Source organism: Onychostruthus taczanowskii, unplaced genomic scaffold (assembly GCF_017590055.1).
Source record: "Onychostruthus taczanowskii isolate IOZ18803 unplaced genomic scaffold, ASM1759005v1 scaffold25, whole genome shotgun sequence".
In the NCBI taxonomy this organism is placed as follows: Eukaryota; Metazoa; Chordata; class Aves; order Passeriformes; family Passeridae; genus Onychostruthus; species Onychostruthus taczanowskii.
The window spans coordinates 7,075,857-7,102,422 of NW_024499796.1; the positions used below are offsets into that span (position 1 = coordinate 7,075,857).

General features: G+C 46.1%; 1 protein-coding gene across 1 annotated transcript in view; it reads right to left on the reverse strand.

Moving 5' to 3' along the window:
* Window positions 1-26,566, reverse strand: part of DDX31 (DEAD-box helicase 31) — a 44,859-nt gene that overhangs the window by 2,812 nt on the left and 15,481 nt on the right. Inside the window, exons 15-19 of the mRNA XM_041406707.1 lie at window positions 25,529-25,579; window positions 23,436-23,575; window positions 18,000-18,081; window positions 11,721-11,832; window positions 6,418-6,598 (exon numbers count right to left, since the gene is read on the reverse strand). Coding sequence (XP_041262641.1) covers window positions 6,418-6,598; window positions 11,721-11,832; window positions 18,000-18,081; window positions 23,436-23,575; window positions 25,529-25,579 — 566 coding nt within the window. The remainder of the gene's footprint in view (window positions 1-6,417; window positions 6,599-11,720; window positions 11,833-17,999; window positions 18,082-23,435; window positions 23,576-25,528; window positions 25,580-26,566) is intronic.

Sequence of the window (26,566 nt, forward strand, 5' to 3'; positions counted from 1 at the left end):
TTTAAAACACAATTTCTTGGGTGCAGGACCAGTCATTCCCTAGCTCATTCCCACGGTCCTGGGCACAACAGGGTGTCCACAGCTACTGGTGTTGGCATGTCCCACCCTCCTCCTCATCACCATGGAGTCACAGACTGGTTTGGGTGGAAGGGACCCTAAACATCACCTCATTCCTTTCACTAGACCAGTCCAACCCGAGCCCCTTCCAGCCTGGCCTTGAACACCTCCAGGGTGCACCTCTCTGAGCAAGTTCTAGTAAGGACCTGTAACAGACCTCAGCTGTGTCCAGAAAAACAGAACAGAAACCTGTTTGTCCCTCTGCACACGAGGGAACTGAACTGAACAGCAGCTCCACACACACCAGTGAGCTTTGGGGACAGCACAGGGACTCAGCCCTAAACACTCAGTCCTAAAGGTGACACCTTCCAGCACTGCCTCAAAGTCCCCTCAGGTGTCCAAACCCAAACTGGGTGCTGAAGAGAAGGAAGAAATTCTGGCTGGAGCAATGGATCAAGGCATTCAATAGGCCCAACCCACAGGGAGGACAAGGGAAGTGAACTCCTGGCTGCCTGGGGTGTTTGTTTGCCCCCTTCCCACAGCCTGTGCAGGTGTATCCTCTGCTCAGCCCCCTCCAGCAGTGGGTGAAGTTCCTATTTGACACTTTGATTGTTGTCTCCAAGCATTTCCTACAGTAATTCCTGGGTTTCCAAGCAACAGACCAGTTTACTTAACAACAGGGCACTCTGCTGCAGAAGGACAAGGAATCCACCAGTAGCTGCAGGGCTGAGCTGCAGCTCAGCAGGGAGGTTGTCCAACACTTTATTATCAATCAGGTGAAATTGCTGCCCAATTAGTAAATCAATACTCCCTGCTGAGGTGATCAGCTGTACACAGAAAAGCAGGGATGCAGGGAAAAGGGAGCTCTCTCCCTCTAACCCAGGGCCACGAAAATCAATGGAGTTGTGCTGTGGAACCTGTGCTCATCACAGACAGAAGAAAAGCAGCTGTCAAGGCCCTGTGTAACCATGAGATGGAAAAGCTACAGGGAACAGCAGCAGCCTGCAGTGACAGCACACCAGGAAACTGCAGCAGGTCAGGAGCCCTGATTGCTGCTGTAAAGCTGAGAATTCCCCTCTCTGCCCAACTGGTGACAGTCTCTGGGGCTCTGCCAGAGCACAAGATAACCACAGGGCACCTTCCCTCACCAAGGTTATGACACAAACCCCAGGAGAACTGAGCAAGACCCTTTAACACACCCCCTGAGCATCCTTGGGCAAGGTGTTTTATCTCTTTGGCCTCCATGTCCATCCTCCCTGTGCTTTCCCTGCTGCTGAGGGCTGCTGGGATGTTAATTTAAGGGAGCTGTGTGGTGATACTGCGGCTAAAAGCTTCACAGAAAGGCTGTAAATGTAAAGATGCATTTGCAACACAGACAGAACCCATGTTCCCATCACTGGAAAAGCACATGGAGGATGAGCATCTCATGTCCAGGTATCACAGTATACTGAGACAGAGGAAGGAATAAAAGACTCAGGTTTAGAGCTGCCTGTGCACATCTGTAATTAAGCTGGTACCCAGACCCTCAGCAGAGAGACAATAAGGAAAAAGAGGAACTGTCCCCAGATGACTTTGTTATCTCCTGAAAGGCTGGAAAAGACCAGGCCCAAGTTTTAAAGACCAAAAAAAAAAAAATCTCTTATCGTCCAGAAAATTGGAATGATTTTATTCACTGTTTAAACATGAGAAACTTGTGAATTTTACTAAGTACATCACTCAATGATGAAAAGGCAGGAGAGGAACATCTGGAAGAAGAAGTGTCCAGTAAAGGAAAGAGTAAAATCCTTCTTTGCTCTGCTTCAGTTCCCTTCTACACTTGCAGAGCTGTTCCCAGCCTGCTGCTCCCCTTCCCCACCGGGGAGCCACAGGGATCTTAGGGATGCTGGTGCTGCCCAACCCTCCACCTCTGAGGAAATCTGAATGCTTTGGACTGATCTCCTGGCTCAGAAGATGCCTCTGCTCATCTTTCACCTCAGTGTGAGTGAACTTGTTCCTGGAGGTGCCTCTGAACCTGGCTGGCACCACTGCCTGCTCCTTTGTCTTGCTGTGTGAGATGCTGCTGCAATGCAGTGCACAGGTGTAGTGACCTTTACCCAGCTCCCAGCATCTGCAGCATCCAGAGGCTCCCAAACTGCTCCAGCTGAGCAAGGAGGAGGATGAAGTTCTGACACACAGTCCCAGAACTCACGGTGTGTCTTTGGAGGAGACCCGAGGAGGCAGTTCCATTTATCAGAAAACATTTCAACGTGGATTGCACTATCAATCTGCCTGACAGCATCTCCAACAGCTCCTTGACACTGTGCCAGCAGCAGAGCTGGGTTACCTCTGGGCCAAGGCTGCTGCAACACCTGCTTTTCCTACTTATAGCATTGGATGAACCATCTGCAGCCAATGCAACCCTGTTTGGGTTGGTTTTGCTGCTGTTGTTTTTGCAGAGTGGGGGCAAGAAATCCATCAGCAATCCTTCCCTGCTCTCGACAGCTCAACAGATGGCCCAGGTCCTCTGCTCCCAGCTGATGCAGATGCTTGAGAAGATCAAGGAAAATTGATAGAATGAGCACCAAGCCTGTTCCAGAACGCTCAGGGCAGGGTGGTCTCCACACTGGGATGTGCTGAACAGCAAAGCCCACCTTGCCCTACTGAAGTCAAATGCATTTCAGCCACACAGAAACCCCAGTCTCACTTTCACTGCCATCCCTTGGTCTTCACCCTATGGAAAAAGGCCAAAAGCAGCACTGGGAGGCTGGGATCCTCCCAGGATTCTTGCTTCTGTCAGGCCCTTTCCCAGCCTAGAGAACAGAATATATTTCAATTAGAGAGAGATGATAATTTTTTGGTGCACAGCCCCCAGCACAGAGGTTTTCCAGCTCTGTGGGCAAGCACTGTTAACTTGATTAGAGATGGAGCAAAGGCTCTGTGCTGCAGCCACAGTGGAACAGGACAGTAATAAAGGGCACTGCTGTATGCAGGAAACAATCAGATGGATTTTACAACTATAAAACTTTAATTTCATACTAGGATTTCTTTTATAACATCATGATGTGGTAGCCAGGACTCACCTGTGTCCCTGAACTGCCTTAATGAAGAGTGATGGTGATGTTTCCTTTCACAGCAGCCATGTCTCTTACTCTCATTTTTGGCTCCATTTGCCCATGCTCTCACCTAAGCTCCAGTTTGGCTTTCTAGAGCAGACTGCCCAAAGTGAAATTCCCAGTGGGCAGAATTCCAAAGCTGCATTTTGACTAATTAAGTGATATCAGGAAAGCTCTAAATGTGCACATAAAAACTGGCAAGCAAAGTGCTTCTAATGATGAGACAATTGCTGTGCAGGGAGGCTCAGCTGCAGCCTTGAGTCACAAGCCCTGTATTTTTTCAAAATTGTCAATGCCAAGATGTTCAAAAGTGGAACCAAGGATGTGAGAGGGGAGAGAAGGTAAAAGGCCACGAGTTTGCACCCAAAGGAAACTGCTGCCCTGGCCATGTGAAGGACACAGGGCTACAAGATGTGTTTCCCAGGAGCTGTCTGATTCTATCTGACCATGCTGAAGAATGAATTAACACAAAGATCCTGCAGCCAAAGCCTTCAGGCCATGCCCATCTCCACATCAGAGCAATGGCACTGTGATAATGATGCACAGCTCTCAAACTCCTCTTCCTGATCCCATTTCACTTGAGGGTTGGGCTTAAACTCTGAAGCACCAGGGGGTTTTCACCTTTGTTTTTATATCACTTTTTGCATATGCTGTAGAAATTCTTGATACTCATAAGTAAATTCAATCTTTCTGAGCATTTCTTGCATCAGAAATTCCTGTAGTAGGGAGTTCCACAGAATCAGCTGAACTAAAAAGTCACCTTTCTTTGTGATGGCTTGAACTCACCAAAAAGCCAAATCAAGTCGCAACTGCTCACTGCAGTGAAAGCCTTTGGGGGCACACACACTACTGGCCTTCCTGATTTCAAAGGGAAAGCAGACCCTCAGCTGATCCAGAATGCCTGAGCAGCACAGGGATGCACGGTGGAATGGCAGTGGGTCTTTGGCATTTGCATTTTGAAGGAGTTAAAAGACAAGTCTATCTGGCCTGTCAGCCACTTCCTCGGCGTGCTGCGACTCCACGGTGAAGCAAGGACAGCTAATCCCTCAATGGAGCTGGGATCAGCTTCCTTGCTCCAGCCTGCAGTCAAAGCATGAGCCCAGACACTGACTAAGCTGATGTGCTGTAATTCAATATGCAGTATCTGGTTCGTGTGCTCATCTCTCACCTCAACACAGCGTTGCAACTTTCTGAAAACATCGCCAGCAATTATTTTTCCGTCTTCAGATCGGGTTTTGCGAGATGCACTGCAGCTAAGGGGACAGCTGGTTTGCACAAAGACCTCTGAAAAATGCATGGAAGTTGACGTGGGCAATGAGGAGAGGGCTGCTCCCACATTTCAGCACTGGAACATCACACACCTGGCTGCTCCCTCTCACTGTCTCACCTTCCCCCAGCAGGCTCTCCAAGGAGGCGCCGAGCACAAAAGGAGACTTCAAAAGAAATGAAAAGTTTTCTTTGTCCTCCTAAGGAAACATTTAATGATTGCCTTTACCCCACTTTCAACCTGGAGTGCTTCCCCTTTATTCTCTAGGCAGGTGCTGAGAGATGAGGCTTTAGTGAGCAGCCTGATTAAAAACCAGTATCAGATGTTGGGAGACAATGTGTAATACGACAACCAACACTCACAGCATCATGTGAGAAATATAATTAAAAAGATTGCTCTGTGACTGTGCTGTTATAATTTCAAGCCTTGCATTTTACAATTAGAAACCATTTGTTTTCTAAATGGCAGGCTAAGTTTTGCTTTCTGCTTTGTCAGTGTGAAATCAAGAGCAATTCTCTAAGTTAATAGCATAATCTTGGATTTATGCAAGTGCAGATTGAATTTGAATCAATATTCACTTTCTCTAAACTATCCTATAAATACTAATATACCCTCTCTCTTTATATATTTATTATTTTCAAGCACACACAGCGAAAGCTGATTAAAGCCAAGTTTCACAGGCAGGAACAATTGTTGCACACCACAACTTTTGCTATTTTTTTGCAGGGTCTTAACTTTGCAGATGCTCCCGGATTTGAAATCTGGAGCTGGAGCTGTGACAGAGCTGTGCAAAGTCTGCCCACTTCCCTTGAGCTGCAATTCTGTGATCCACGTGCAAATGAGCTCCCAAATCACTCTCAGACCATTTGTTCCAACACCTCCACATCCCCCAACCCCACACGTCCTGTGTGTAAATACCTACTGTATCTTGAGCTTGTCTGTGCTATAATGGGATGAAGACTCGGGGAGGAGGAACCCCCATCTAAAAGAGGTTTGTAACAAGGGAAAAAGTAGCTCTAACAGAGTAGCAACATCACAGGAACAGAGAGAGGCATTGTTACAGGCCAAGTAATCCTGTGACACGCTACTGTCAGTCATAGCTTGACACCCTGCTGGGCTAGCAAGACATCAAAGCCCACCCCATACCATCTTACATGCTCTTTATCAGCTAATCAGGCTATTCTTCCCGAAATAAAGCTCCCTTAAATCCCCTGCTCACAGGGGCATTCCCATCCTGTTGCCCATCTGCTGAGGAGGGTCAGCTGGAGCAGGAGGCAGAGCAGTGGCCTGTCCCTGGTGGCTGCTGAAAGCAGGACAATGCAGGCTCCAACTTTTTATTTTCAAATCCCTTCCCCTTGCATTTTTTTTTTTCTTTTCACAGGATAGGTGCATGTGCAAGAGAAGTGCCCAGCCCTGGAACAATTATGTGGATTAGTGCTTTAATTGCATGGCTAAGGTTTGCTAACAGGGTTTGTAGCAACAATTACACGGAAAGAGTCACAATTGATGCTGTTAAAAAAAAGGATTTTCCTCCTTTGAATTATTGCAATGGTTTTACTGGATCCTGCCATTGCAGTGGGAAGAGAGCGTGTCCTCAGCACTGTGACCCCAAAAGAGAGGATTATCTGTCCTGTGGACCCAGCTCAGAGCAGGCAGGATCAGATGCACTGAGCACCTTCAGCTCCCCTGCAGGCACAGGAGAGGGCTCAGGGCTCCTCCAGCAGCACCAGGGAGTCTCCAGCTCCTTACACAGAACAGGACCTAGAACAGTTCTGAGCAGAGGAGACAGAGCTGCAACTCTGGGCTTGCTGCAGACTGTTCTCAGGAGAGATCCCAAGGATTTTGCAGAAATGCTTTGGCCAGCGCTACTCACACCTCCAGATTTGCAGAAGGATCATTCCTACCAACAGATCTGCTTTTTTTACACTCAATTCCTGGAGCAAGCCCAACCACCTTGAGGAGCAAAGCACAGCACAGCTCAGGAACATCAGACTGACCTACCTTTTTGGTCTTGGTTTGGCTTTCCTCTTTGAGCCTGCAGTTGGAAGAGCAGTCAGGTTCTGGGGGGCATCTCTCAGCCCAAAGCTCTTGGCCACGTGACCCAGGTGGAGAGATTTGATGTGGAAGATGTGCTTGAGGTCCTTGGGATAGGTGGTATAGGCACAAAGGAAAGACTGCAGTGCTGAGGGGAAGGAAAAACACCAGTGATTTCTGTTTGCTGCTGCATTTTTATATATATATATATATACACTTAAAGAGTCAGCTGTTCCAGCTGAAAGGACATGGGGCTGGTCCTTTGGGACACCTTCTGGTCAGCAGCTGGCAGAAAAGGCTGGCATGTTAAAAACCTGTGAGGTTGCACAGTACTGGTACAATCCCAAAAGGGGAAGGTAGGTGCTGGGGAGGTGTTAGGAACTGAAACAAAACTCCACTGAGTTGCACTGGGTTTGGCTCCTTCAAGGCTGCTCCTTTAGCCACAAAAGCTGAGTTTGTGGCACTTCTCTCCAGAGTCATTGACACTGAGTGGCAGCAGATAAGAGGAGAGTGAGAACAGAGATGCAGGGATGAAGAAAGAGAAGCATGGAGATGGCACAGGAAGACTCCTCTGATATTAGAGTCCCAGTAGTCCATGCATTTTTCACCAGTTACCAGCTAGTCCCTTATAAATATCTGAGAGCCGGATGGATTTCCTGACTCATCAGCACACTGAGAACAGAGCTCACCTTCTCAAAAGGGAAAAATAATAGAACTGTGTGCAAATTTCCCTTCCCATCTTTATATTCCTGTAATGCCCTTCCCTCAGGGCTCATTGCTCTAAAGACAATCATCCACTAATATGAGCACTACCTCTGCTCCTCCCCGTCCCCAGAACGTTCACTACACCCGGGCTGGCCCCTGCTCTGGGAATAGAGGGACTTCCAGGAAGGAAACACTGCGGCTCAGAAAATGCCTCCCCTCAATCCCCTGCTGCTCCTCTGCTTGCTAAACCTCCTGTGTCCCCCCAGCCCTCACTCCAAAGCACCTCCTGCATCTTCCTCTCCCTCTCACTCCTGGCAGCAGCGAGCTCTAAACTCTCACCTCTCCTGCCCTTGCCTGTTGAGCCACCGGACCAGCAAGTTTGCCCACAGCTTATGTCTAATCTCTTGGCAGCAGCCGGAGATTGGAGTTTATGAACAGTAATAAAAATGTCATTTTAGCAGATCAGCTCCTGGAAGGACCCAGGGAATCCATCAAAGCTCTGTTTACTGAGCAAAGCGAACTCCTTTTCCCAATCGATGAGAAGAAAAGATTGAGTTTTTTGCACCTTCTTCCCAATTTCACAATGCTGCTCTTTTAGAGGCTTCTGAGCACCAAGAGACCTGTGTTTTCCCAAAAAAGAGAATGCTAAATTCCAAATACTGTCTCAGTCTCCTGTCTGAAGGCCATCCTTCTGAGGGCTTATAAACCAGCTCAAATGCTCTCAAAACTCAGTTCTGCTGCTTTTTTTTTCCCATAAAGTTACTGGTCAAATTCACCTATGAGAAGGTGTAACTCTTCAAAGGGAACAATAGGAACTTGCTCCTGCTTTGAATTCAGTCCCATTGGAGCTAATACAGCTGTCTGCCTCACAGCATTTGAAATGGCTGATATAAAGATCCTGTTATTATGAAGGCTGAGCTCACCTCCCCCAGCCGTGCAGAGAGGAAAAGCTGCTGGTTCCAACTCCCCAAATCAGAGTTAGAGAATCAAAAGTGTCAAAGGCTCCCCTCTTCCCAAAGTCCTGACAGACATCTGCCAGATCCAGCTGTGAGTCAGAGCACACAAAAGCAGGGAGAGCTGCAAGGCACTAACCCAGAGCCGAGCTGAGAGCCTGGCTGGAGCTGCAGGTCAGTGCCAGCCCAGGAACCTGCTCACCTCCAAGCAGCTCAGAGCTGAGATGTTCATTACAGCACCCATGAGGTTGAAATGAAGACCTTTGTGGATGAGATTCTTTTTAAAATCTTTACTATCAGGTCTTTAGACCTCTCAGTGTTGCTAGAGCCATGTTTTCTGGCTTTTATGTGCAATTAGAGTGGCCAGATACTGAACGCTTTATTGGATTTTTCTTTTTTTTTAAAGTTGAAATTCTTTTATGATTTTGTGATCAAAGAGACAGAGCTTTAGGAAAACAACTCACAAAGACTGGTAACAGTGCTGGTCAGGCCATCATTCATGTACAGGGTTCCTTATCTTGATGCCACAAAAACAAACTGACTGAGCTGTTGAGAGTTTTTACCACACCAACACAAGTCTAAGGTAACATGTATTGGCTTGGAGTGGGATTTGGACTTGTGCTCATCTAAGACAGAGGATTTAGACTGGTCCTTTGCACCCCTGCATCCCCATTTTTTCTCCAGGAAATGCAAGTGTGGAAAATCAAAGTAAGAAAAGAAAAAAGCCAGTGTGTTCTATGTATGATGGGGGTTAGATGGGCTGGTTTGTTGTTATTCTAACCAGGGGATGAGAGGGTAATGGGATATGAAAGGGAGACAGGTGACATAACCTGTTCACCAGGCTCTCAGCTGGCAGCCAGCTCCCAGCACTGGCCCCAGGGCAGGGCCTCAGCAGGGCTGGATAAACTGGGAGGCACTTTGCCAGGGCAGGTGGGAGCAGGAGGGAAGGATGCACCAAAACCACCATGGATTTGAGCATTGTGCCACAGCCCTGGGCTCCTGTGACTCTGCTGTGCCTCTCCACACACAGGCACTGAGGACAGAAAGGAGGAGGCAAAATGCTCAACTGCTGGCTGTAAAACTGGGAGATGAGGAGGAGGAAAGCAGGGTTTGCTTCCTTACCCTCTCTGTAACTCAGCATCAGTCTTCTGAGCTCCTTCTGGCTCCACAGCTCCAAAATGAAGCACCCACCACCACGCAAAGCCTTGGGATGAGCATCCTCCACTTCCCAAAAGGGGCTCCACTCTTGCTAAGGTTCATCCTTCAGGTAGCAGGGCCCAGCCAGACCCCTCCTCCCAGCCAGCTCACTGCTGATCAGTCAATCAAGTTTGAAGGGCAGCACCTTCCCTGAACCATTTGATTTGAGTGTGAAAACCACGGGACCCAGAGGCAGAAGGGGAGAGTGGGCAGGGAGCCACTCGCCTTTTGAAAGCAGGCTGCAGTGCAAACACTGCTTATTAACATCGACTAGGTCAGAAAATGGGGAAAAACAGAAAAAGAGAGAGAAACAAATGCATCTCTGGCACAGTTTCCAATTGATTGTCTGCCATGAAAGCAAAAGCCAGCTGCCATGTTAATTATTCATGATGCCTGGCTCAGAGGGGAGGAAGAGGGGCTTATGGAAGCCACTCAGCAGTGGAAAATTTGCATATGTAGATAGCAGAGTTGGAAAAAGAGGTGGAGTGCTCCTCTACAAGATAAATGGGATGCACAGTATTTCAGCATTTCCTGATGTATTTTCTGTACTTCTTTTCTGTGGTTAAAGAAGTTATTAATGCTGAGGTCAGCAACAAGTGTGTGTGTGGGTGGGTGGGTGTGTGCACAGTGACACTGGGTAGAGAGGAACCACAGAGGGTTTTTAGGTGTGACCAGAGTTATTCTCTGGTTATTCCTGTCACAGGCATTTCAGGTTAGAAGTTTGCATGGGGTACAAGAAATCCCAAGGGAGCAGCAAGAAGCTCATCCATGCAGAATGAAGGATTATTATCGTGTCAGTCACATGCTTGGAGATTGTGGATTTAAAAGAGCAGCTACAAAACTACACCACACACCTGAAAATGGGTGCAAGCTGCTTGTGTAGCAAGCCCAGCACTTCCACTGCAGGAGGAAGGTGTTTGAAAAGACCAAGGAACTGAAATCAGCCCTGCAACAGCTGGAGGTGGGGTGAGATTTCAGCCCAGGGATGTGCAGTGGTGGGGGGGAGAGCAAAGAGTGAAACAGCAGAATTTCAAATCCTCTGCCCCTCAATACAGCCACACATAAATAAAAAAGCATGCAGAATAACTGGGGTAAGCAGATAGTCATAGGAGATACTCTGATTGCTCTGCTGTGTCATCACCTGAGAAGGGAGTACAACTTTCAGAAAAAACCAGCACCTTCAACCTCCTGAACAATCACTTCTCAAGATTCCAAACAATTTTCATGCTGAACTTTTACCTTGAGAACAGCCTCTCCTTCTCCAGTTTCTCCAAACACTGTATTAACTCCAAGAGCAATTTCCCCATATGGTTTTGGACCCCTTGGAAGGTGCTCTCAGAAGGTGAGCACACGAGGCACACCTGTCCCACACCTGTATGCAGGTGCACACAGCAGGTACCCAGAATGGCAAACAGGAATGATGCAGACCATTAAAATTAATCTCACCAGAACCCCCTAAAACTGGAAATGCTGCAGAACTGAAATAACTTCTACACAAGCTTTGAGAGCAGGGCTTGACTCAGAGCAATGAGGTAAAAAAGAAAACAATCAGGAAGGGAGATGTGGGAAGAGGAGACTCAAAACAAGAATGGCTTAGTCTCTTTCATAAAGGGTTTGCATTTTGTGGACCTGTCTCAGTAACTCATAGACAAATTCCAGTAATTGCCCAGGAGCTCTGGGACCTCACTTCCCACAGAGCCTACTCTGCACCACCTCTGTGGCTCCTCTCAGGGGACAATTTGGGGTTTCTTTTCCTACCACATCCCCAGCAAGATTTTAATCTTTCTCCCAAATCTGTCTTCCTCTCAATTTTCCAGACTGAGAGGAAGAAGAGCAGAGTCTCTTACACTGCTCAGTGACAACTGCTTGGAAAGGATGGCACATCAAACCCCAGACCTGTACACAGCTACAATCATCAAGTCCATCCCAGTTTTTATTCTTCCTGCTTTTTTGAGTTGTTGCCCCTCTCTCTTTTATCTCCCATCCCACACAACCAGCTTCAATCCAAGATCCTTTCCTGGTCAGGGTTACATGTTGCCTTCCAGGCTTCAAATTCACCCCTGGGGTGAACTGGAGGCATCTGATGGGAATTGCAGCAGGATGTGGTGGAGGAAGTCACCCATCCTCTTCCCAGCATAACACACACAACCCACTCGCTCCTGTGACTAGGTCAAAGCCCTTGGATGTGAATCCCACTGAAAGCCAAGACTAAATCTCATTTGCACATAATATGGGAACGCCAGAAATTAACATTTAATATCACCACAAAGCCTTCTGGGCCTGCCTCAGCCCCCTGCAGAGCCCAACGGCCCCAAAATGTTTCTTCCAGGCCTTTTCCCTGATGCTGTGCCCCAGAAGAAAACCTTGGCAGCTCCTCTGAGCCCTTGTGGGATAAGTGGAAAGAAACTCACTGACCTTTCTTTGCCCACTGGACAGTCCCCTCGCTGGAGTGGACATGATTTTCAAATTTTGTCTGCAGGACCGTGGCCCTCTCCCGGACTTCCTGAGGGTTCTTGCCACAGGATTTCTACCAGGGAGGCAGGAGGATTAGAGGAAAGAGAGAATTTGAGTCAGGAATAATGAAGCAGTTTACAATAGATTTAATAACAGTAAAATCACACAGCAACTACCCAGGGGCCAACAAAGGTAATCCTCTCAATATTACTAGAGGAAAAAAAAAATCCAGATAAAGATGTTAAAGTCAGAGCAGCCAGTGAGTGCTGTGTGGTGGGGAGAACAAATCAGTTTTAATTTTGTGTTTTCTAACATCTATCACGTATCTTTTTCCTTTACTTTTCTTTTCCCTTCCCTTTTTTTTTTTTTCTTTTTTTGCTTCCAGGTACAACAGGTCAGATCCCACTGCCAGTTTCCATTGGAATTATTTGGAATAACTCTCCCCAAACCCTAAACTAACAGTTTCAGAGTGATGCTGCAAGCTCCCCTGTGCACTTCCCCAAAACACCCAGGGCAGGAGACCACGAGATCCAAAATCACCCCCAAGCTCCAGAGAAGAGACCAAATTCAGCAGCTGTGAACAAAGGCAACCAAATGAACTTCTCATGAATTCCAGCACGGATTTCTACATGAAGTTTCCTGACTGCCAACACATCATATTTGACTGGAACTGCCATCACTTGGCTCCTCTAGAGCAGGACAAGCCCCTTGCACCAAAGGCACGACAGAATAAACTTCCTTAGGCCAAAAGGGCAATTTTGCACGTGTTCCAGCTTTCCTGGGATCAGGCTGCAGGATGCAGTTCAGGAAATGGAAAACAAACATTCCTGGGAGCAAGCTGTTACTGGGAGGAGAAGAGAGGCTCTCCCCCTCTCTGAGGGATGCAGGCAGAGAAAGGAAACGTGGACCAGAAAACAAGAGAAATTTTTGATGGGAAGCTGACAGCGAAGTGCACAGCCAAGCATCCGTGGATGTGCACCTCTCCCAGAAAAGGGCACAGCTCCCCAGTGTGACTCAAGACAGGAACCAGCATCCAAGTGTGAGAGTGCCAGATCCAAGGCAGCAACTTGGTAGTGGTCAGACCCCTCACCCCAGCAGGGCTGACTGAATACAAACACCCAGCTCCTGGGATTCTGGAGGAGCCCTGTGCCAAGGCAGCAATCCTGCTGCTCCTCTCTGGCAGAGCTGCATGCTGATGCTGCAAACCCCTCTTTCCTCTGCACTGCTGCCAGGCCAGAGCAGCCACATCCCCCTGACACCACAAACAAACCCCAGGGACCGTGGGGGCTGCCAGCACCTGACACAAAATGCTCTCCTGTCCCAGATGTGCCACTCTGCACCCAACAGCAAATGCGCCCAGAGACAGACCTCAAATGTAGTTTAAATGCCCTGCACTGTGCCCTCTCTGAAATTCAGGATCCCACAGCTTCCAGAATTCCAGGGAATTCCTCAGCAAAGCAAACACACCTGGGCTGCAGCTCCTGTTCACCCACTGCCTGGACTGACTGTCCACCTGCACCTCCAAGGACAGCCTGGCTGTTTTAACTCATTAACTCTCCCAGATTTCTGATCTCTGCTGTCTCCCAGTCCCCTCAAGAAAGGCTCACAGCCCACCTCACAGAATCACAGCATCACTTAAGTCAGAAAACACCTCCAAGATAACTGAGACCAAACTTTGACTGATCATCACTTTGTGAACCAAACCATGGCACTGAGTGCCACATCCAGTTTTTCCTGAACACCTCCAGGGGTGAGGACTCCACCACCTTCCTGGGCAGCCCATTCCAGTGCTTGACCACTCCTGCAGTGAAGAAATTATTTCTGATTTTCCACCTGAACCTCTCCTGGCACAGCTTGAGGCTGTGTCCTCTCCTCCAGCCCTTATTCCTTGGGAGCAGGTCCTGACCCCCATCTGGCTGCATCCACCTGTGAGTTCTCTTCCCTGATCCTCTTTTTCTCCAGGCTCAGCCAGCTCCCTCAGCTGCTCCTCACACAATTCACTCTCTGGACCTTCCTCAACTTCTCGGGACACTCCTTTCAGATCTTCCTTTGACTTCAGGTGTGCCCTGAAGCTGAGACCCTCCCCAGCCAAGGACCCTGCAGAGGTTCAGTGACCCCCGAGTGCAGCTGCCTGCCCGAAGTGGCCACTCCTTGTTGTCACCACCAACTTTCCACCGAGGTGAAACACAAAACTTCCTGGCCCCGCCTGCTCCTCCCGGCCCCCAGCACTTTCCTTTTGTTAAGCCTGCTGGCAGCACCAAGTGTCACCTTCCCAGCGCTTTTTAATATGAATGTGAAATTAGTGAGGTTTGCCCTTTCCCCTGGCGGACAGAATCCTCTGTTATTAAAAAGTAAAGCACTTTAATAATGAAAACTTTTTCTCTTTTTCCTGTGTTTTAACTGTTTAAAATTAATGAGAAGGGCATAACGGTTGTCAAAGCGATATTGAAAGCTGGGTAGCCAGGACCGAATAAGCACGAAAATCCCTCCAGAGTGTTAAATAAACAGTGCTTCAGCCCCCTCTGAATCCCTGTGTTGGTTATTGTATACATTCTGTAACAGCACTCAGAATAGATCTGAGCACCAGGGAGGCAGAAAGGTTTCAGAATTCCAATAAAGGCCTCAAATTAAAGACAGCCTGGTGCGAATTCCAGGAGAAAATTAAAGAGACCTCAAGCTTAAGTGACAGGTGACTTGCTTCTGTGTCACAACTGTCAGGGGATTTAGTGATAATATGGCAATATATTACAAAGGACTTTTCTTATTCCCCCCTTTAGGTTTCAAAATGAGGCATCTCTTCTTCCTGGTGCTGGGGGAAAATAAAAAAAAAAAAAGTAAGACAAAAATGAGGGATAAAAAGCTAGGTGCATAATTTCCAAAGTGTGAGGTCAGTGCAAGAGATATAAATAAAAAAAAAAAAAAGCAAATGGCAGGAAACATAATGTCCTCAGAAAACAGCTTCTCCCCTCCTCCCATCTCCACTTTGTCTTTTATCCCCTTCAGACCCTTGAGACAGAACTCATTTTAAAATTGCACCCTAATGGGCATGAAAAAAAACCTGTGTTTGATTCCTGTCTTCCAGGGAGGTTCATCTAAAAAAAAAAACCAAAAAAACCCCCCCCCAATAATAAAAAAAAAAAAGAATCTAAATTTAAAACTGACTCAAAGGCAAACTGTGAAAATAAAACCTGCCCATGACTGAGTGTCTGGACAGATCAAATAAATCAGTGCTACTGGAAGGGCATGGAAGCCATTCCATGTTCTTTACTCACACAGGCAAGCTTTAATCCTGGTTTGGATGAGCAGGACAATTAATTTGAGACCTTACACATTTTTCCAAGACCCCAAAGATAAAAGCCAACCCCAGAGGTTTGCTTGATCTGCATCCCCATCCCTCTGTTAAATAAGCAGCACTGTTGCCATCATGGAGAAACAGAGGGATAGGAGAACTTTTTCTGCCTTGTGATTCCTTAAAATCCTGTTCTGGCAGATCCCAAACCACTGGCATAATGAGTGTGGAAATTAACAATATTTAGCAGCTAAAAGAAGAAATGCAAGAGAAAAAAGTCAGGATGCAATGTTATTTAACCAGTTTGAGACATCAAGGTAACTCCTAAAAATGCCAGCTCCACCAGGAGAAGATTTATGGATTTCAATCAGAAGAAGGAAACTGGCAGTGATGAAGATGGCAGGTTTTAGGTTTGAGAGGTTGGGATAAGTACTGAAAACTTCTGACTTCATTAAGAGAACATGATAATGGAAAAAAAAAAAATTGAAACACAGTAAGACTAGACCGAGGTAGAGAAGTTCATTCTTAAAACAGGAAAAAAAAAAGAAGGATGGGGAAACCCACCAAAAAGCCAGGCTGTAACATCTCCTGCTTCCACTATACTTCAAAACAAAATGAAGGATTTTGTTTTAATAACAACTTTTTACTAACCTCCACACACCTTCTCTAGAACTCACCAAGTCCCCCTTGCCCCCCTCGATAAAAGTTGAAAGATCAAATTTATTCTCTTTGTAGGCAGGTGAACATTCACACGCCCAGACATAGCCACATATATATTTCATATACCTAAATATAAAATATACATTTTACAGGCACTTCAGCTTGCTCCCTGGCTGCACACAGAAGCCCAAAAAATACATGTTCCAACGTGGTACTTGTAATGGACTTGAGTTGAGGCAATGAGAACTGAAGAGCATCATAATGAGGTTCCTGTGTGCAGGACTATAATATATACATGACTCAGAGCACGGAGAGCTGAGAGCAGAGCTGAACCTCCCTCCAAAGGCAATGTCCCAATAGGATCAGTTCAGCTCCTCCTGACACCTCCTCAATCCCTCCTGTCCCACTGCACTCCCAGTTTGTTGTACTGTCCGTGTGCAAATTTAGGGAATTTAATAGAGATTAACTCTCCTGAAAATTGGGAAATGCTCCTGCAGATTCTGAGCTGAGCACTCAGAGCCTCCATGCAATATAAACGTGGAGCTAACAAACACAACAAGTCCTTGATTGCATTAATATATTTTTCAAGTCATTCCTGAAGGAGTCTGTTTCATACTGACAGAACTGCTGTAATTCCATCCCCAATAACTGATACAGAATTTTTCCCATGAAGAGAAACTCTATTCTTAAATCCCAGTTCTTTCAGACTGAGTCACATAAAAACTGGTTATTCTGTATTTCTAAGTTCCTGAGAGAGATTAAAACCATCCTACAACCACAGTGGATGGATCTCAGCTCCAGTGAAGTCAACAGCAAAATCCCACTCACTTTGATGTCAGAGGGAAAAGAGGAATTTAATCCCACCTCTGAAAGCAAAAGGAACCAAGTCCTTCTGTGCAAGTTCCTGTGTGCAGCACCTGGCATGGCAGGGCCTGCCCACACCAGCAACTGCTCCTTTCAAAGAGGGGCTGGGTTTAGAGCTTTTTGGAAGGAAAGGATAAAAGCCAAAAGATGTGTGTTTAAAAAATTCTGTGCTTAAATGTGTAGAGCATTTGACGACTTGGAAGCATGGTAGAAATACCAAACAGGCTTGGTTAGGTTTTTGTTGCTAAAAAGGGATTTTCCTCCTGCAGCTTTTCAAAACAAAATTGAAATTTCCTGGAACAAAACATGTTCTCTTTTTTGCCCACTTCCCATGAAATAACATTCATCCTCACATCTCGAACAGCGAATATTCTGTCCCATGTCAGTAACAAATTTAAAGTACAATTTCTGCATAAATGGAATTGTTGAAAAAGTCTTCAAAGGAAATCTGAAGTCACTCTCCCTGTAAGCACATTTGGGACAAAAGGGAAGTATTTATACATGGAACTATTTAAAATAATTTCTGCACTAAGAAAGCACAACTGAACTTTGTTACGAGGCAATATCCTATGCACGATCCAGCCATTTAAAACACAGGCATTACAGGCTGATTCCAGCCAAAAACAGTGGTGGGAGAGAGCTCTAAATAGAGCTGCATCTCAGCTGAGCTCAGACCTGGCTGTGTGTGAGGTGCAGGAACACTGAACATCCTTCCCAGGCCGTGTTTACCAGGAACACCCCGGCTCCCAGCAGCCAACGCCTCAGACACAGGGTAACAAAAGCATGGGCAGGCAAAACAGCAACAAGAGAGAAAAAAAAGAGTGTGTGCTGCATCATGCTTGACACATTCTTGACTTGCATTCAAAATGCAGGTTCTGGCAGGATTTAATTTGCCAGAGCGCAGCAACGCCCGAGACATCAATTGCAAATGAGTGAATTCTGTGAATTAGCAACTTGAAGGCAGACCCAAAGCTTGCCCAAGTCAATAAAAAGGTGCCTGTCAACCCAGGGAGCTTTGTTTTAGGCTCCAAGTAAATACAGATAACAAAAACCCTGATGTAGCACATCACCAAATGCATTTTCTTCATTTCTTCAGAGAAGTTTAGAGCCATTTGTCATCTGCAACAGTATTTTAGTGCAGAAACACAAGAAAAACAGGAACATTGTGAGGGAAGAAACATAGAGCTTTTGCATCCAGAAACCTTCCCTGCCTGTTACAAAGATATTTGCTGAAGATTTTTGCTAAAGCAAGCTACTGCTTTCTGGGAACAACAAAAGACTGAAAAATTGTGATATAAGGTAGTTCTATAATTATTTACACTGTCTGACATCATGGATGTAAAGAAAAGACACTGAGGCAGGAACACTTGTGATGCTGGACGGGCAAGTGAAAACTGGAGCAACTCCAAAGCAGCAGAGTAACTCACCTTGCTGCCTGGTCTGTGCAGTTTGAAGCGATCATCTTTCATCAGGGTGGCTAACACCTTCTCCATCTTCAGCTCTGAAACACTGAGGCAACAAAGACAAGAAATTACTGTTTCTCCTGCTGTGGAACACAGTGTGGAATGAGCCACAGACTGGTAATGGAGAGCAAAACAATTGAGATTCAGAGTTTAACTTGAGAATTTATTCCTGAAATACTCAAGGTCTTGGTGCAGACACTCCCTTATCACCCCTGGAAGAGGAACTACTGTAAAATCCAAACCCCTGCTTTCAGTGGCACAGAGACACAACTGACCCACAATTTTGTCACTGTTTTAAGTCACAAACAACACACACACTCCAATTCTGGCAGAGCATCAAAATAACTGAGGGTGGACCTTCCATTCACTGGAAGTCTCCTTGGCTCTCAACCAAGAGGAACTGATTAAAGAAATAAACTGGATTACACTTCCATTACTGTCATAATTTTTCTTTCCTTGCACTGAGAAGCACCAGGACAATTGGGAACCACCTGGTTATTCTTTTCACCAAAAGAAACTCAAGACAGAGCTGAAGCAGCTCATAACATTAATACTTCTTGTAAATTTGTTCTGTAACTGTAAAGAATAAAATCTGCAGCCTCCACCTTGAACCCAGGGGTTGTCCAACATTTCTTTTTTCACTCAGGAGCAGAAGATTGGTTGTGTAACTGTAAGAAACTGAGGCACCCACAGGCTGGAAACACTGGCTCCACTTTGCTTGCTACTCCTGCCACATCTTGCCTCCTCCAGTTTAGCTCCCAGAGTCTCTGGAATGAGACACAGTGCTCAAACCTCACTCAAAGGATGGTACTTTCATGTTTACACACATTTGTTTTCACCTGTGTTACTGACCACACTCACAACACCAAAGAGCTGAAAGTAAAGGTGTGCAAAGACACAGTTCCTTCCTCTCACAGTAACTCAAGCTCAGAGAGTAACAACAAAACCCTGAGGAACTTTTCCCATCAGCCAATTCCCCTGCAGCTTCCTTCCCTCTGGTCACATTTCTTTCTTTCCCAAAGGATCCTACATGATTCCAGCTCCTTGCTACCTCACTCAGGTGAAAGCTCAGAGGCACTTCCCAATGGACAAACTCACCCTCCAATTCATTTATAGCCTCAAAAGCCACCTCTGACATCAGACACACAGTTTGATTTCCTTTCCTTCTCTGAGAACTCACCTCCCCTCTCATCTGAAGTGCAAAGCCAAAGCCCAGCCCATTAGGGACTCCACAACGTTTTTTTTTTTTAAATACAGGAGACTCATTCAGCTGTCCTAGCCAGGCTTCACACTGGGCATTTATTTTCATTCTGTCGACTCACATTCCTCCTGTAGGCTCAACCAGATGATTTATTCTCCAGTCCTGCTTGCATGACACTGCTGGGTCCTGCTATGGCTCAGATATGGAAATGCTTAGAAAACTGCTTCATTTCCAAGTGAGCAGCCCTGCTTAAAGGTGCATTTACAGGACACCAGAAATTCTTTGTCCTCTTTAACACTGTCTTAAGGGGCACACACACCCCAGGTGACAGCACAGGAACAGCTGTGCAGCTTCAGGCCATTAATATTACAGCTGCATCCAAACTGGGTCCCCTTTCCAAGGGAATTACTCAGATCATAAAAGCTGATGTCTGTGGGCCCAAATTTTCAGCAATGGGCAAAGGTCACGTCTAGGAAAGAAGCCAAGGAGTTCATTTAGGATTAAATCCATCTAAAGAAGACAGAAATCTTTGGGGTCCAACAATTCTCAGATACCTGAATCTCAGCTGGTCAGAAAGCTGCCTGTGGTTTCTGAAAGGAAGCATTGCTGCTATTCTTCAATTTGTAAAGTACAGAAAGAAATTATAACAACAAAGGTATCTTCTTCTTTTCACTCCAAGCTCTCTAACACCTGGCTAGCAGGAATGGATAAATTTCTGCCACAGTGTTGACAGGATATTGTGATCCTCACCTGCTCCGCATCCTTCCCAGGTAAAGCAACAAAACCTTTACTTTTGCAACCTGCCTTTTCAACCTCAGCCAAGTCAGCATCACAGCATAAGGAAAGGAGAAGGTGCAGAGGAACAGCCATCCAGCCTGGAAGGGATGGGCCAGAATGGCCATAGGACACCCTACAAGGCAGAGCAGCCCCCCAAGTGCAGCTGGGCCACCCCATGCACAGATTCCTTCACAGAGGATGCAGAGACAGGCGGGGCATCGATGGGGGAGAAAGGGAAATGGAGCATAAAATGACAACCGAGGGTTCCTCTGTCTGGTTTTGAAAAGTATAACAGCAAATTAAAACATAAATGGTAACCACTTAAGCAAGAGGAAAGCAGACCTCCCCCTTCCCCCTGCAAAGGTTGCTTTGACACGGCTATGAATGAAAATGTCAAACCTTTGACATTGATTTGTCGGAGTTGTCACCCCCTCTCGGGTCCTCCCCTCCCCTGGCATGTCGCCAGCAACAGATCCCTGAACTGGGTTCACAGCAGGGAGCAGGGAGGGGGAACAGCACAGCCCTGAGCAGGGAGGGAAACGACTGGAGCAGGGAGGGAAACGACTCGTGCCTTCACGGTGATGCCTCCTCCTTTATAAATTAGTTAGGCTGCTGTTAGCAGATAAAGAAATTATCTGATAGCTGTCGAGGCAGGCGCTGTGAGATTGCAGCTGAAGGGGCTAGAAGAGACATAAAGGAAAAAAAAAACCAAAACCTTGCATTTCTTCTGCTTGTTGCCTCCTCCCTTTGAAGGGAAATCTGTTAGTTTTGCTTGGAGCTGAGACAGAACATTTTGGAGTCTATCCTTTTTTTTTTTTTTTTTTTTTTTTTTAAAGAGGGAATGGAGAGAAAACATGAGTGTGCATGTACCTGCACATCCACATTTACAGCTGGGCAGAGCAGCCACAACTTCCAGCCACACAAAGCCCAAACTGAAAGTTGCAGGGAGAGGAGGCAGCTTTGCTGAGCCCCAACAGGAATTACTGATCCCAGCAGAGCCAAAGTGAGATCGTTTTGGCAAAGGCTAACGCTGCTTTTCCACACTGGAAGCCAAGGAGAGGCTTCAGGTACCGGTGAAAATTAATTGCAAGCGATTTCCAATTTCAAAGGCAGTCATCTCTAATTCCGAAGTGGATTTTCATCCAGGAACAAAGCCACGTCTGCTCTCATTACTTCCGACTCTCAACATTCCTGGACTTACTCCCATGCATGCTGGGGTGGGTGGAGGGGTTTAGGAAAAAACTCTGGGTCAGATCCTCATCTCCAGAAAATCAGCGGAGCAATGCTCGTTTACACCAGCTGAAGGCTGCGGGGACACATCTCATGCTTTGTCTTCTTCAAAATACATATTTTATGAAGTATTTACATTTCAATAAACCCAGTGGGAACTTCATTTAAAAAAAGATAAAAAAAACCCCTCAACAAATTAAAAAAAAAAAAGATTCACAACACACACTCATCCTCGACAAAAACCCAAGAGATTTAAAAATTAAGCTAAGAATGGGGAAAAAAAAAAGCAAACTCCAGTAACTTGTGCAGACCAAGTCAAAAGCTACAAAGACTTAGGGTAAAGGAACAGAAATGAGCAGTGCTTAAGAGGCTCGGTGACAGTCCAACACACGCTGTCTTTCGCCCTCACACTGAATTAAATTGTCAGGATTATCACCATAATGCTCTGCTTATGAAGGGTAACGGCAATTTGTGCTGATGGCACTTGCTGCCTTGAGCTTCAAGCTGCCTTCCTGCATCTTCTCAGTAATTCATCAGCTCCCTGCTCTATCCCAGTGCCCCTTTTCCTCATCCGTGTGGGAAGAGCAGAGAGGCCGGATTGCCCCGTGCCCGTCAGGCACTCGCTGCCTTCCCTCTGAGGATGGGGGTCAAGGAAGGCAAATTATACTCCTTTCTGGAAAGTCCTTCATCTGCAGAACATAAAACAAACAAGCAAAACAAGAAAAGGCAATCCCCAGAGTTGTCTGGCTCTGAAAAGCGAAGGAAAAATAAATTCACGTAAATCTCCTCCTGCTCATTCGGAGTCTTCAAGATTCCTGAAGACCATGGCCAGCTCAACAACAGGTCTCCTTAGCAGATGTAATTACCAGCCTGAGTGACACTTCCCTAAACTTGTTAAAAAACAACAGCATTGGATAAAAGCATTAACATTTAAAATAAAAAGGAAGGAAATTTCTCTCTCCTTCCTCTAACAATACCAAAATATTATAAAATAGAAAAACAGAACTTTCTACTTGGAGTTAAAAATTCACAATTATGTGGGATTTCACCTTTAAATGTCAGTGCTGTTTGTTACATGAAAAAAAACCCTGTCAGCTTAGCCTTCCATGTCTTGCTGGTGTCTGCTTAATAGATAGTTACCTGGGATGATGGATGGCTCTTTGTTAGACCACTAAATGGCTCACAGCCTAGAATAAGCCTGTATTTACTGCCAACATTTGTTTGTTTCAAGGATGCAAAACCAAATTCGATTCCAAGCAGCTCCACCCGACAGAAACACAAGAAATAAAAGGGAACTAATTTGTGCATGAGTTTACAGGGCTCCATCAACACTGCTACAACACTGAAGGGACTCTGGTGATGTTCTCAAACGCTGAGAGACAGCAGAGCGGGGAGCAAGGGGAGGCACAAACACCCAGCTGGCTGCTGAGGAGGCTGGAGATCCTGCCTGGCGATGCTGAGCAGCCAGTTCTGGGTTTTCTCTACAAAAAGACCATTGTGCAAGCAGAGCTGGCCTGAAATCTCATCATGTGTCAGCCATCAGGTACCTAACTGCACACTGGGCTGGTTCTTACTGAGCCTGGCTTGCTCTCCTTGCTGCTACCCCCAAGTCCAAGCCAGAGCCAGGTAGGCTTGGAAGCACACCCCACTTTGGGTCTGCAGAGCCCATCCTCCCTTTTTGCCTTCCAGGACCACACTGGGCTCTCACCACTTGCCAAAGCCTCTCCTGTTCCTGTTACAAGCCACTTCAACAACACATCTTGGTCAGCTGCAGATATGACCCACATCTCCCCAGCAATTTCTCCCCCAGATCTCTCCCAAAGGGCCAGCACCGTCTCTGACAGTATAGTGCCATGCAGGCAGAGGGCCAGGGACCATCTGACACGCTCCTTTGACTTGTGATGTCCACATAGTCACCATGTGAACACAGGGCCAGAGAGAAAACAATGGAGTGCAAAGGATCTCTGACTATCCCTGCCCCTCACCACACACACTCACTCATGCACAACCTGTCAGGCTGATGATTTTCACACACTTCCCTCTTCTCCTTTTGCTAGTCTGGGGCCAGGCCTAGATCACGAGAATTAATAAATTCTTATTAAAACCTGCACGAGGCACAGTCCCGCTGAAAGTGCCACGGAAGGTTAATTAGCAAGGATGAGCTGAAACTTTTGTTGGCGTTTCTGACTCACTTAATCTTGTGAGAAGCCAGCAAGCTGACATATTCTGCCTCCGAAGGCGCCAGCACGAGCAGGCTGCTCCCGCGGCAGCCGATGCGCGCCGTCCTCCCGATTCGGTGGATGTATTCCGCAGGTGAAGCCGGAGCGTTGTACTTCAGGAAGGGGAAAAGAGCAATTAACAGGATGTTAATTAGAAACCACACACCCAGCCCGCTCACCTGGAACAAAAGGCACACCCCACACGCTGCACCTCCCGAGGAATTGGGCTGTTTGGAACACGCCTCATCCTTGGAACCATCACTCAGCCCCTCAGCCGCGGCGGTTTTTTGACATGTGGATGTGACATGTTGGCCAACTTTCAGATAATAGGACAGTTTTCCCCATCTCAGTGTCTCTCTCTGCCTTTTATATTTTATTTCTATACAGAAACCTGTTCACTTCCCCTAAAGAAAAAATCAAATCTGATAAAATCTCACAGCAAAAAGCGCCCAGGACTGCCCACATGGAGCAGGGAGCTGCCTGCTCTGCATTTGGGAGAAAAACCACAAAACAAAAAACAGCTGATGCCAATTTGGAATTCGGCTAAATTGCTTTGTTTGGATTAAAGCAAATCATAGCTGGTTACAGGGTAGAATAAATCTAAGAGAGAGGAGGGAGTGCTTTCAGCAGTCTATGATACAGGTAGCAACTGTCTTCCCCTGTCCAACTACCAGGCACCAAGAAAATGTTCCTTAAAGACCCCCCAAATTTAGCACTGCCTCTCATTTACCTCACTGGGAATCAAAACTGCCCAGCTATTTGCAAGATCTGATAAAGGGTGACACATTTCCCTCCTTTTAACCTCCCCCTATTCTTTCCCCCCCTTCCTCTCTTTCCTGGAAAAAAATGAACAAGCACAGAGATACTGCTCAGAAATGAGCCCTCAGCAGTTTAACTGGAAAAAACCCAACAACCAAAGCCCACTCTAGTGTTTATACCTGTGCCCTCTGGCAAAGTTTCTACTGGCTAGAGGTGTGAGTAAGATGCTGTGAGCAATCTAATTGCTCCCTGCAGGTCCTTGCTCTTGGACACAGCTCTCAGGACAGCTGAGATTTCGCCTTCTGGACACACAGAAGTCTCCCAGGGCTTTAGGTAATTTGCACTGCGTTCTAACACTGGCAACTATATCTTTGGTTAAATTATATTAATATACAGATCTGGGAATTAAAGACTTCACTTCCACAGCCTTCATCGACTAGCTGGCTGCTACAATATCATTCTTTTTTTAAGAAACACAAAAATCAAATCAAATTTGTTACCTGAAGGGATGAGGTAGAAATTAAAAAGCTTTGTTGAGGCTCTGTGCCCTGTTCCTTTTACCCAGGTGTCGCTTGATACATGTGAATCTCTGGATCAGTTTTTCCTCTATTCAACTAACCTTTTTTAATTATAAATCTTTTATAGAAATGAAACCTATCTCATGCTCTCAGCCTCCTCTTTGAAACGACAGGCTACTATTTTTAAGGTTCAATCCATCTTCCTTTGTTTCTATTTTTTTTCCCTAGGACTGTATTTCTGTCAACAGCAATGCAGCAGTGTGGGGTTTTGTTGGGCTTGTTTTCTTCAGGGAAAATCTGAACCATGCAGTTCTGGAAGCTGGATGCCTGCAGCTACTCAGCCCCAGCCCAGCCAAGCCTTACTCAAAACACTCAGGTCACTGCACTGACACTAGTGGGCTACTCAGTGTTTAACATCAGGAATGCACTTAAACTCCTCATGGAACTGCCTCCCCAGCAAGCTCAGGAAAACAGGAACAGAACTGCAAGAGATGGCCAGGATTTCACAAAATGTGGCTTCCTGGATAGGGGAAATGGAGGGTGCTTCATCTCCAGCCAGGAGAAACTCTGGTAATACCAGAGTTATTAAAGAGAAAAACAGACCAAGGCTATCCTAGCAATGCTTTATCCTGGCAAAACCCAGAGTCCCAGTCCTGCAGTCAGGAACTTGTGGGTCTCCCACACCTGCAGGTATCAGCAGCAAGACCAGCAAACTGCAGGAAGGTTCTGGGAAGGGAATTCATGTGAGCAAGGCTGCAGTTAACACAGAGACACACAGAGCAAACCCACCTGTACGATCCACGTCACTTGAGGCAGGTCCAGCCCCCGTGCTGCTACATCCTTTAAAATTAATAAGGAAATCACTTTAGTAAAAATCCTTTGGAGGTATCAGCAGAGTGAGGAGTCTTCTGGGATGGCAACTATGTCTGAAAGCAACTGGCTATGTAAGTAGGAATTTTATGTGTCTAATTTGGACTGAAGGTCAGAAATAACACTGAGGGTTTAAAATGTAAGGATTGTTGGCAATCAAAAATGCAATGCAATCAAAAATGCACTACTATGGCCCAAAGCCTGGAGGACACAAACACCTATTTCAGGATGGTGATGTTGAGTTACATTGCATTTTGCTACAGCCCCTGAGAGAATCCACTGTATAAATGGCAGTGATACCTTTGGTTCTTCAGTTTGTTTCACTGATGAAAAGAGATCTGCTCATGAGCACCTACTACCCAAACACAGAGAGGTAGAATTAAATATCTGAAAGGCAGCACTAGTTCTCAGCACACCTTTATCCACAGCAAATCTAAGTACTAAAATCATGCTGCTTATGATGAAAAGGGAAAAAAAACATAAAGGCCAATGGTCAAGAATCCCTGGCCTTGGGTGGAATGTCCAAAGATACACTGATCTCTACCTACAAATAATTAGTTGTTTCCTAGGTGATGGTCTGAAGTTGAGGAGCAGATGACTTGCAGGTCATCTGGCCCTAAAATAAAAGCCAAACAAACAATTTAGCAGAATCTGCAGGAAGCTGGAGCACAGCTTGAGGAAAGGGGACTTCAGCTATGCCTTAGATTTGCACCAGACTGGCTTTGATTTGGAGAAACAAAATGCAGCAACGAAGAAAAGAGTCTGAAGCTGCTGTCAAAGTGTTATCTGATGTGCCAGCTGGTGAGAAAACCCATCAACTTGGAGAAGGACTTGAATGAGACCCTTTAGTTATCCACAGCCAGATATCTCCAAAAACATACCCCCTTCTGAGAGAAAAGAGTTTAAATGCTATCCAAAACAGAGAGTGCAAACACATTTCAATCTCCCTTCTTGATT